Raw genomic sequence first — 12,121 nt, forward strand, 5'->3', positions numbered from 1 at the left:
GAACTCGGCCTCGCGGAGATGAGACGCGACTAGCACGGGCCTCATCAGCAGCTTCACCCCTCAAAGCAGAAGTGGATTCTGCTGGAAACATTGCTACTACAGGTACATTTGCTATTTGTCCCTTACTGATAGCAGATCAGAGGACTTCTAAAAAGGATGTATTTTACACTTAATTCTTAGTGGCCATTTCAATACACTTCCCACTTCTCTTCAACCTTGATCTTCAAGGTAATTAATTCAAACCCTTGGCAGAAGGTCCTGCTTTGGGGAAGGTATATTTCTGGCATTGATCCAGCTGGGTTTTCTTTTTTTTCCTGTAAAAGACTGTGTGTAAGAACTGAACTTGATAAAAGCCATTTCATAGGCAGCTTAGGGTCACATAGAAGCAAGCACATGCCATGATCTGGACCAATAAACATGAAGCCACATGTAGGCGGGGTTGATTAGTGTTGGTTCTTCCATATCCGCCCCTCTGTTCATTTACTGGGAGCTGGATCAGTTCCAGGTTCTGAAGGGGTCTCCTCCCCCCACCTACCTCTCCCTGGATATCAAGTAATCAATACAACGCCTTCCCGGCCCTTCCTGCAGAGTTCATTCACCAAGTTTTACACTCTCCATTCTCAAGCTTACTGAAGAACAGCCTTCTAGTCCTCTGGACGGCCACCGGCCCGCTTTATTTTCAAAAGGGCCGGAACCTGGCTCGTGGGAGTCGTGCTCATTCCGCAGGACCCGTCCCATGTTACAAAGTTCCTCTGAGGTCCCAAGCTGGGCTGGACTGTAAAGAATGAGACTTGCTGGCTCTCAATGAACTTCGATGCCAACAGCAAAGACAGAAGGACCAAGTGCTGTTGCCCAGGACCAATCTATAAACACCAGTTTAACAGGAGGAAGATTAAGAGTCAACCCTAATGGTGTAGCTATTGGATTGAGTGCTGGCCTGTGAACCAAAAGGTCACTGGTTCGATTCCCAGTCAGGGCACATGCCTGGGTTTTGGGCCAGGTCCTAAGTAGGGGGTGCATGAGAGGCAACCACACACTGATGATTCTCTCCCTCTCTTTCTCCTTGCCTTTCCCTCTCTCTAAAAATAAATAAATAAAATCTTTAAAAATAAAAAAGTCAGATGTGACTTTAAAAAAAAAGAGTCAACCCTGAGACAAGTAAGTTGTTCTCTTGTTTTCCTCCATATCTGCCAAAATCCTCCCTCAAAGAACGGAGATCCGGGGGCATTTCACATTCCCTTCTTGTCGAGGTTTGCAGACCTCTGGTTACATTATAGGTACGGAAAAAGCAAGGAACTCCTGCTTAGCCTTTGCTAAGATACAGCTTCACAGGCCATCTGGCAGAGGGGAAGGTGCGTCACCACGCTGCCTGGCTCTGGCTGGCGATGCCGAACACGCTCAGCTGCGAACTGCAGTGGAGGAGCCATTCGGAATCCAAGGAACCCTTGAAGAGCAGCAGCTGGAAGTGGAAGTCAAGGCTGCACTTGCAGGCTCACCTCTCTATTCTCTTCTGGTAACTACCCAGATGGGTATCACGATGCCTGGGTTGCCATGGTGATTGAGGAGGGGAGGCTGAAGTTACAGAACATCCTCCTAGGCACACACCAGAGCTTTCCCATACACTGCTCCTAAGATGCCAGGTGGGGTGGCACATCCCGAGATCAGAAACCAGCTTGCAAGTTCCTGCGAGTCAGAACTGTCCCTATTTACGCCACCTAAGATCTCCAGGGGCCACGACTCCCAAGGCATGTGTTCAGCAGAGGAGGGTGCTTACAAAGGAGATGGGGAAAGGTTTCTGACAGCAGTAACTGATGACTTGAGAAACACGCGAAACACCCTAAAAAAAGATCACAGAAACAGAATGTAAAGTGATGTGCCTGTGCGCTAGCACTTTGTGAGAGGGGAGGAGAGACCGCTACGAATGCTAATTTATGGCAAAGGCATCCGGGTACACTCCGACTCAGGACCATTTGGGAAAAGTTCACAGAACAAGCACAGGAAAGGAAGGGATGAGCATGAGCAAAGGGTAGAATGTCCATATGTGGTTATCTGTAAGGTCTCCACAGCAGTCTTGGCCAACTGCGGGGTGAAACTGAGATGACACAGTGACTTGACAGGGTAAGCAGCAAGGGCACTCTGGAATAAGGGATCCATCTGGGAAGTCCGACCCCAGCAAGGTGGATGGGGGTAGCGGCCCAGGGATGGGTGGCTTGGGGCAGGGAGGGAAGGAAGGGGCTGGGGAGCAGGACTCTGCAGGATGACACAGGTGGGTGGAGGAGTGCTCTGTGTGTGTGGAGGTGGGAGTAGGGAGCAGGAGTGGACTTGGAGATCACAACACCGCCAATGGAGAGTGCAAGCGAACAGAAACTCGAGTCTCTACCCCCAAGGGTTCCAGGACCTCTCCCAAAGAGTCAAGAGTCAGCTTCTCTGAAAGCAGAAAGATGCCCACTGAGCACAGGGACGCAGTCGGACTCCTGGTGACTCCCCCTCCCCCAGTGACTCATTAGGCCTTGGGCGTCAGCTTGGCCACGCCCAACCCCCCCCTGAGCCTTCACACCGCTCTCCACGGACACTATTACCAGCTGCTGCACTCCCAAGACCCTTCCTGCAACGCGATGCCTACAAGTAGTTCTCTTCTCTGAGGTCCAGTCCCTGAATCTGGCACACGGCAAAGCGTTCTCTGCTTGTTCGGTCTGGTTGCAATTCTTTTTGGCTCAGACGCCATGATTTGGACCTCCTTTCATAACTGCAGGAGCTGTCATCAAAATAGGTGTTTTCTGACACAAACTGAGAGAGTCTCAGAAACATATGTTGCTGGTAATGGAAATAAGGAAGTGTGATTGCAAATGAGGGACACAAGGAAGAGCACCCTTAGGGCCGCAGGAGGGGCATTTGAATCTGCCACCTGGGTCACCACCCTCGGCTGAAGCACAGGGATGCTGACCCAGCCGCCACCCTCCTGGCCACTCCTTAGACCTGGCCAGGCCATATCTTCCAAATTCACCAGTTCCTCAAATATGAAAAACAGTAGTTCCAGGATCCACTGTTGTATCTGTGTAGCAACAAGCAGCCACCAGGCTACTCCGACCTCCGGGCTGTACCAGCTCATCTGGCCAGTGATGTAGTCTTTTAATACAACTCAACGCCAGCTCACAGTCCCTGGCTTTTGTAACCCTGTCCGAGGCCTCTGTGAGATAGCTTCAAACAAACCAACCAACTCTGGCTAACGGTTTTGTAGATCGTGTTGACATATTCATTATTTTTAAGTAAGGATGGAAGTGTTTTTAAATGCTCACCAAATCGTGTGGTTTTCTCACTCTCCCTAAGTGTTCCCAAGGATGCACTATCCAGCAGTAAACTCAGAACTCTCCAGAGCTGAAGGAACACGGGCCTCAGTATTTTCCATGCTTGGCACACAGGGTGGTTTCCAGAGGGCCAGCCTGCTTTACTCTGGACCCTGGGTTAAGTGGCCTGCACAACCCCTCACGGGACGGAGCTAAGGGAGCCCTTGGCCGAGCCTTCCCACCATGCTTCTTGGGGACAGGGGAGCAAGCGTCTTCTCTGAGGTTAAGGCGAAAATCACCAGCCTGAACCCCCTGGGGCAGTCCCAGGCCAGTGCCCCGCGAGAACAGCACTGAGGAGCTTCCCGACTCACTCATTCTCCTTAGCTCGCTCACCCCCAGTCTTTCCCACTGGAAGGAAACAGTAGCTGCAAACTTAGTGCCTCCATGAACTCCAACTGAGATGTGTGGAGCTGGACATGAGACCGAGGGCCAAGGGCAGCAGCCTGAGTCTGAGAAGACATGGGTTCTAGGTCCGTGTGAGAACGTGCGAAACCAGCCCGCCACCCTGAATCACGGTTTGCTCAGCTGTGAGGCTGGCATGACAGTAGCTAGGTCATGGCACTATTGTAAGCCTGGCAAGGGGACAGACGTCTCAGGCAGGCCGTTCCTTGTCTGGAGAGCCCCCTTCTTCCTCTGATGGAGGGGAGAACTCCTTCCCCTCCTGCTCTGACGGCTCTGCAGTCAATTAGCACTATTGGTTAAATGTCGCTGGTTTTATGGGAATTCCTCTTGCTCTGCGCTGTTCCCCTGAGAAGCAATATTCACACTTCTGTCCTTCAGTTAACTCAAAAACAGGCGGGGTCCTGACTGCCAGGCACCCAGGATGCTGTCTCTGCCTGTCCGACTGCCCCCCAGCTAGTTAAGGGGCTGATCTGCTGTGAACGCCACAGGGACTACACGGGGCAGCAAGCGTGGGCTTTGAAGGAACCGGCCTCTCTGACTGGGCTCCGAACTGCAGCGACTGGCGGAGGGGCTCTCTTGGTACCACGTGACTTAGGTCCCGGATCTCACGGGCCCTCCTGGGATGTCTCTCAATGCACAGAGCGCACAGGGATGGTTTCCTACCTGGCCTAGTTGTAATTCTTTGCGTAGCTTCAGGATAGACTGAAGTATTGGGGAAAATAAAAGCTGCACCCCCTGCGGACAAAAGGAAAGACAGAACAAGTGAAGGTCCTCCGCGGTGGTCGTCGGTGGTCCCTCTCAGCAACAGTGCCCGCCTGCTCTGCCCTGTGACGAGAAGGGAAGGGCCTGCTGGAACCCAGGTTCCAGGGGGAGAGGGCAATACCGTGTCAGCAGCAGATTCCGAAGATGGAAGCAGACACGAGACTCTACTGAGTCCCTTTGCTTAGCAGGTGTCCTGGGTTTGGATTTCACAGCTTCTTGCTGAAGCTCATTCCGATGTCCCCACCGCACGCCCAGCAGTCTTGGTTTATTAAAAAATTATATGGTGTGTGTTTTAATTTTGAAATTGCCCGCCTGCCCCCCCAAAATAAAAACCCTGTAAAACATTTTACAGAGCCCTTGGAAAGTAGTACCAAAGAATTATAGGTATTTTGTCGGAGGATATATGGATTTGATTAGAAATTAATCCACATCTCCATTCAAATGGATGTTTTTCCTTTCTGTCTCTCAATCAACATGCATGCATTAGCAGAAAATGTTCCCTTTTTCAGCTCAGTCCTTTTGGGGGTGGTTTTCCTGGTCTTTGACTGCTTCTGTGTTTAACAATAACAAAAATAATGAAATCAGGGATTTCTAGAAACTTTCACTCACTGTTTTTTTTTAATGACCATGAAATTATCAGACAATATGTATAGCTCAAAGGTGTTTCCTAAGAGGGGGAAATTACTTTGTCTAAGTTATTTGTTATTTCTGGCCACAAGGCTATTACTAGGCTAATGAGTATAACCTACACTGAAAAAGTATTCTACCCACCCAAAGCACTTTTTTCTTTTTTACTTTAGATTAAAAGCACAATGTTCTGAATACTAAGAATGAAGACCAAGTAGCAATTTCATTGCAATACTCAAACCTGGACTCACGTGATGCATTTTAAAATAAAATGGCAAATACCTGGCACATCGCTGTGTTGCTATGGGAGGGCTGACCATGAGTTGGCTCGTTTGCTCACATTGGGTAACCTAAGCCTTGCTGGCCCTTGCTGGCTGCATCCCCAGCCTGCGTGGGGGCAGAGGGTCTGTGTGGGCTGAGAAGTGGGGGAGCAGCCTGTGGCCATGAGTGTGCAGCTGTCTGCCACAGGAGGGAGGAGACGGAGGCCGGCCACGGACACATTTGGCCGTGGGAAGCTCAGCCTCTACTCTGAGCCTCTGCTAGGAGGGGAGGGAGGGAGGTTAGCCTGGATGAAGCACTATGTTACACGCTACTAGGCTCAGGCAAAAAATAAACAAACAAAATGTAGACTCCGTGGTTAGAGAGAGAAGAGCAAGTATCCGGTTAGTAACTCATTTTACATCCCCCAAAATGGTAACTTTCCCTTTCAACACACGCTCGCAGAAAGTACCGACAGTCCCGCCGCCTGCCTTTCACCCATGTGCAGAGCCTGTGCCGGAAGACCTAAGTCAAGACAAGTGGCCTAAAACTCTACCCACAAGGAAAAAATAAAAGTCCTGCTTGTCCTAGTCAACACTCCTTGAAGAGTAAAAATGAAGAAGAATGAGGAGGAGGAGGTAGAGGAAGAGAAGAAGAAGAAGAAGAAGAAGAAGAAGAAGAAGAAGAATGCTAAGGGCCCCTTTACATCGAACATGCTCTCAGTGTCTACAGTCAGCACAGTGCGCACTTGGGGACTAATAGTAGCAGGCTGGAATCCAGCAATGAGAGCTAAGGCTGCGGGGAAGGCCAATTCTGCACATCTCCTGGTTAAAAGTTCTTGGTTGTCAAGGAAAGTGGGGAGTGCACAGAAACCAAAGGGCGCCCCTTGCCTCTCGGCCGTGGTACCTCTAGCACAGAGCCTCCTACCTGTCAAAACCCCTCAAGCATCCACCTGTGCCTTCTGCCTTCCTGATGCACTGACCGTCCCACGCTCCACCTTTACAGCGTGCCACTTGCGGGCCGGGCCCTACGCTGGTCCTGGGGGGAGGGGCAGGGCCAGCATTACCTGTGTTTCTAGCATGCATTAGCCGTGGAGAGTTTTGTAAGGCTTTATCAACATCATCTGAAGTCAAATGTGGAAGAGGAGCTACAAAACAAAACAGCAAATCAAAATGAAAAAAAAAAAAAAGAGAGAGAGAATTACCTTCCTTAAAAAAAAAGAAAGAAGAAAGAAAAACACCCCCCAGCCCCGCCCTAATATCACCGGCTGCTTGGAAATCTCTCCATGGCCCTGCCACTTGTTAGCGTGTTAAAACCTAGAGGGGCGCCCACATGTGACTCTGGGAGTGCGTGGTGGGGACGCCAGGCAAAGCACTGACACCAGAGCCTCCACCACCCCACGGTCGCACCGCGTCCGCCTCCCCCGGACCGTGCCTGGTGTCTGGAAGACGAGAGCATGCAGCAGACTTGGTGGGTTCACGCCTCTAAGTGCCACTGTGCCATTCATGCCCGTTGGGTGAGGCTCGGCCACCTCGCAGAGACCAGGTGAAGACGCCCCTCATGACGTGTTCACGGGGGGCCTTGGTTTAGCTTTAGGGAAGGTGAACCCCTGCTCCCCATCCCGGGGGGAGCCTTTCCTTATGTCTCTAGTGCCTTTGGGGCACCAGGGACACAAAATAACCTGTGACCAGGGAAAGCTTCCTTTCCCTTTGACCTGCTAACCAGGGGCCCTGAGGGAGGCAGCTGAAGGCTCAGGTGACTTTCTGGCTTCTGGTGGCGGTGCCGACTACTTCGCAGCGCGTGTTCACTAAGTCATCGCCTGCTAAGCAACCGGCTCTCTCAGACCCAGAGCGGGGGTCAGGGTAGGGCGGAAAGGCACTGTCGGACAGAACCCTGTGCCACTCAGGCCGATGAGGACCACAGTGGCAGTGACCTCGGTCCTGAGTGGGGACCACCTTACTCTCTCTGAGGTAGTGGAGGTGGGAGAGAAGGATGTCGGCGTTGTAGCTGGGGGTGAGCCTCTGGAAGTCGTCTTTGGTCATCTTGCACAGCTCCTTGCCGTCGATGTTCTGGAAAAGCAAGACGTCGACGTCTGGGAGGCCGTATTCTTTCACCGCCCACTCCAGCCACTGCCGCACGTGGTCTGTGCTCCACAGCGTGGGATCTGCAAGGGGAGGGGCACAGACTAGGTCAGCTCTGGGAGACCAACGTCCAGGGCGGAGGCAGGTCTCAGTCGGGTTTCCCGCCAGCCGCGACCCCTGCTGCTGCACCTCAAGCCAGAGCCTGTCTGTCCTTGAAGTGAACTGCTCTGGAGGTGTAGGCTTATTCACCCCGCCTGCCCCTCTGTTGCTCAAATACTCTCAAGTTTCCTGTAGAGATGGGGGTGGGGTATTCGGTTTTTTCCCCCATTTATTTTCATTTTAATTTATTCACTTAAAATCAATACATACAAATGGAAAATTTCCTTAGAAAACCACTGGTATCTTTATATAGAATCATGAGTTAGCAGCATGTATCAGGAAGATGCTAATGACAGATTCCAAAAGATCCAAACCAGTATTTATACAGAATACTGAAAAACTCTGACCACAGGACTGGGAAGAAAGTACCGGGTGAGTAAACCCCAACCCCAGCACCGGCTGGGAGCTGTGTTTCCGAGAGGGAGCTGTCAGTTACCCGCCTTTCCCGCAGAGAACTTGGTTCTGCCACTAACTCGCACCTGCAGGGACAGGGCTGCCCGGGGACTCATTCCACAGCTGTGGTGCCCAGGCGCCCACAGGATGCAGGCGATGTCATCACGCTCCACTGCTGTGGCAGGGAGGGGACCCTGGGAGGGCTAGGAGGGCAGGGCCCTGGGGAGAAGGAGCAGGCTGTGCCCAACAGAATCACCAACGGCCTGGGGGCTGGGCACGCAGGGCGCTCCCTGGCAGACGGGCTCCTCCCACAGACACCTGGGCAGGAGCAGGAGTCAGCGTCTGCCAGCTGGCTGCGGCCGCCCGAGGCTGCTTCTCTTTTCTGTCTGCTTTACATGTAAAGCGAGAGCCCTGACCTCGCTCTGCGGACAGGCCCGCAGGGGTCAGGCGGGCCAGGATGTTCTGACCACAGGGAGTGAAAAATCCTGGTGTGGGAATCAATCATCCCTTTGAATCACTTTCTAGCTCATCGAGCCCGCTCGGTGTTGCTCACGTCTCAGGCTACTCCCGAGTGGGACGGGTCGTGTGCTGTCGAAATGGATTAAGTTTACAGACCCGAACAGCAGTCACAGTACCACAGTTCTCTTCCTTCCCTCCCTGCTGTCACTCAGTCCCTTCTCTTTCATACCTTTTTTTAAGTTAAATGTACGGGGTGACGGTGGCTAAGAACTCATTTAAGTCTCAGATGCACAGTTGTATGTTACATCACCTGCACATCCTCCTGAGCCCCACCACCCGACCCACCGACGTCCCGTCTCCTTCTGTCACCGTGTGTCAGACCCCCTGGGCCCTCCTCATCCTCCCCTCCAGCACCCACCCCCTCTGGTAACCACCACACTCTCGTCTGTGTCTGTGAGTCTGTCTGTTTTGTCTGCTGCTTCTGTTTTATATTCCACATGAGGGAAATCATATGGTTCTTGTTCCTTATCTTTTTTAATAGAACCAAACCACTTCAAATCCAGTACAACCTGCCCGCATCGCACGCCCTCCTGCACACTGCAGAGCGGCCGCTGCAGCGGGGGCTGGCGTCGCGCCCACACAGCTTTGCGTATTTTAACCTTATCAGCTGGATACACTGTTCTGTGTTCTCAAAGTTAACGCGAGCGGTGTCTGATGTGCTGTGCCACTCGGCACTGTGTTTTCAAGATGTGTCCCAGTTCATGCACGGAGGTACAGCCAACCATTTAAGCAGCTCTTGGGCACCGCCCCATAGGAACATGTCCGAGTTACTGATTGGCGGACATCCCCAGGTCCACCCCCGCTGCACACGTGGAGGAATCCACATGGGTCCGCAGCCTGGGGTCCACGCTGGACTCACAGGGAGATGCTGCTTCCAAGCTCACCTATGGAGGTGAGCAGCCCAGACAAGAGGGCTGTGAAATGCTCCCCGGGAATTCTGACACACAGCCCAGGTTCAGACCCCCTACTCCAGGGCCTCACTACTCAGAGGCCCAGTGGCATCATCATAACCTGAGAGCTAACTGGAAATGCAGAGTCTCGGGCACCACCCCAGACCTGCGGAGCCAGGGCCCACACTTTCACACTACTCAGATGACCCGTGTGCACACCAAGCTCAGGGAAGCTCTGGCCCAGGGCACGTGCCTGTGTGTGCAACTGCCGGGTCCCAGGGCACACATACCGTCAGCTTTACCAGTTGCACTGGATTTCAACCTCCATTCTAACACCTGCACACTGACCAGCAACCAGTGCGCAGCACCTGGAAACCGAGGGGAGCCTGGCTCCCCTGCATAGACAAGAGCACCAGCAGAAACTCCAACAGCAGCACGGATGGGAAGGCGTGCCTGCCCTTCTGTGACGCCCCCACATGGGGGCACTTTGTTAGTCTGAAAACTGAAATGGACGTGGAAGATTGGCTCTCTCCCGCTCAGTGGAATCCCGACGGTGCCCAGGCACTGGATAGGGGCTCTGCTTTTTGGGACAAAATGTTCAAAACTCCAGACTCTTCTCACTGGTCTTTTTTTCTACTTTTTTTCTCACAACAACTCATGATTCCTCAAACAGAAACACGTTGCATGGTAGCCTCAGACGCCCTCCCTTCAGGTCGTCCCCGCCCTCGGCTCTGGGCAGAGGGGACAGCTGCAACTGCTCAGACAGAGCCTCCTGACAGCTGTTCCCAAGGCGTCCCCTCTGGACTCCACCACGAGGCGCTAGCCCAGCTCTGCTTCTCTCTGCTGTTTCACTTCGTCTTGAACACCCGGGAGGACCGTGTCCTGGTGGGGCTGAGCCTAGAAACCCGTTCTTCCCGGGAGTACATTTCCTCCTCTTACTGGCAGGACCGGGTACTGTACGGACGATACACAAACAGCTCCCCAAAGGTCACTGGGTTCACGTTAAAATGGTGAATGGACACCGCAGGGAGACAGCCCACAAAAAGTCCAGTCTCTCACTCGCCCCTCTCTATGGATGTGCCTGTTCTTCGGCTTCCCTCCCCAAGCCAGGTTGTCATGGCTCATTCCATTCTCCTTTAAGAAAATCTTGTGCAGGACCCCGGAGACCGATTCCTCAATCAGTTTTGTTCGTGTCTCTAAAACTCACGTGGAACAGCTGGTGGGCTCGCCGGCGAGAGAAGCATTGGGCAACACATCTCAAATGGCTTCTTAAAAAAAGTAGGTGCACAGTGTCTGAACTAAAAACCCCACTTCTAGACAGTCATCCTAATCTAAGGAAACAATAAAGGATGTGGGAAATGACTTACTTTCAAGGATGTTATTTCTAACAGAACAACATGGGAAACACCCCAAAAGTCCAGCAAACCCGGAACTGGTGAAGCTGCGGCCCATTCAGGATGTGCCGGTGATATTTAGAAACTAAAACACACACGGCTGAGTGTATTCACTGACACGAAAGAATGTCCGAAGTAGCGTAAATTTAAAAAGTCTGAGAACCCCACGGCAGAATCATTATGTCTTGCAAAGAAGTGCAAAGACAAGCAGGGAAAGCCTGGGGGGGTGCGATGGGGGGCGGCGTGCGGCCGTGTGGCGGTGGTCGTCTCTGCAGGAAAGGCGATAGAGATTTTCGGGGCTATTTTTTCTTTTTCACTAAACTGTATCTTCTCTTTCATTTTTTTTTCAAACAAAAAGCAGATAAAACTTAGGTTAAAATTTATTTATAAAAAGTGTGTTCTTTGTTTCTAAATCAAAATAAGGTCTCATAGAGGATTAAATACACATTTATATATATACTTAGTAGTTACAGTGTTTTTATGAAATTTCTTTCCTGGTATAAAACTGTAATCACACTTTCTTACACAGTTTGGTAATGGGAACGGCTTCATTTGGGAAGGAGAAGGTCACACAAAGCCGGGCTGTTTCTGGGGCCGCCTGGGCTTTGGTCCCCACGCCCCTGCCCTATAAGTTCATGAACCACGACTACAGAGAGGAAACAGGGCCCTCGACAAGGTGAATGAGGATGCTCCTTTCCGACCTGCCACGGGCCCCCTTGTCCCAGAACTGCTCTGTAGGCGCCGTAACAGAGAACAATTTGCAAGGGACAGGCCCTCACTCCTCAGCATGGAGCACCTGGCCCTGAGTTCCGTGGCCCCAATGTCCTCCCAGTCCCTCCCCCACCCCTTTGTCCACAGCCACACACCATCAGCTGCCATCCCCTGAACCAACACCCTACGCCTGTGCCCACACGGCACCCCCTACTTCTTCCTCCTTCTACCTTCACCTAGACTCACCCTCCCCTTTGGGTGTCTGTCTCCCTTTGCTCTTGAGCTGGAAGTACCCACAGTGAATCTCTGGGCAGGGAAGCAGTAACAAGACTGGAGGCCCAGGCCTTGCCCCATGACAGCCCACGCTGAGCTCCACCCCAGCTCCCTGGGCCAGGCACGGGTGCCGCGGCTACAGACAGAGGGTTTTAGGGCCCAGGTCAATGTGTTGGGACCCAGCTCACCCTTCGGCTTGCTTTTGTCTCCCTGCCATCACAGAGGGGAGTTCCTGAGGCCCCCCAAGATTCCACGGGCCTCATGTCCTTCCCTGACCCACACTCTGCAGGTGAACGAGAAAGGGGAGG

At 52.3% G+C, this 12,121-nt stretch overlaps 1 protein-coding gene across 5 annotated transcripts in view; it reads right to left on the reverse strand.

Moving 5' to 3' along the window:
• The window catches only part of ERG (ETS transcription factor ERG), a 214,924-nt gene that overhangs the window by 13,004 nt on the left and 189,799 nt on the right, over positions 1-12,121 (reverse strand). For 4 of the 5 annotated variants that reach the window (XM_053917163.2, XM_053917182.2, XM_024559758.3 and 1 more), the window contains 3 exons: positions 7,354-7,557; positions 6,460-6,540; positions 4,410-4,481 (listed from right to left, as the gene is read on the reverse strand). In XM_053917163.2, the coding sequence (XP_053773138.1) occupies positions 4,410-4,481; positions 6,460-6,540; positions 7,354-7,557 (357 nt within the window). The remainder of the gene's footprint in view (positions 1-4,409; positions 4,482-6,459; positions 6,541-7,353; positions 7,558-12,121) is intronic. The other variant, XM_053917178.2, reaches the window with a different exon arrangement.

This window comes from Desmodus rotundus, chromosome 2 (genome assembly GCF_022682495.2).
Source record: "Desmodus rotundus isolate HL8 chromosome 2, HLdesRot8A.1, whole genome shotgun sequence".
NCBI classification, from domain to species: Eukaryota; Metazoa; Chordata; class Mammalia; order Chiroptera; family Phyllostomidae; genus Desmodus; species Desmodus rotundus.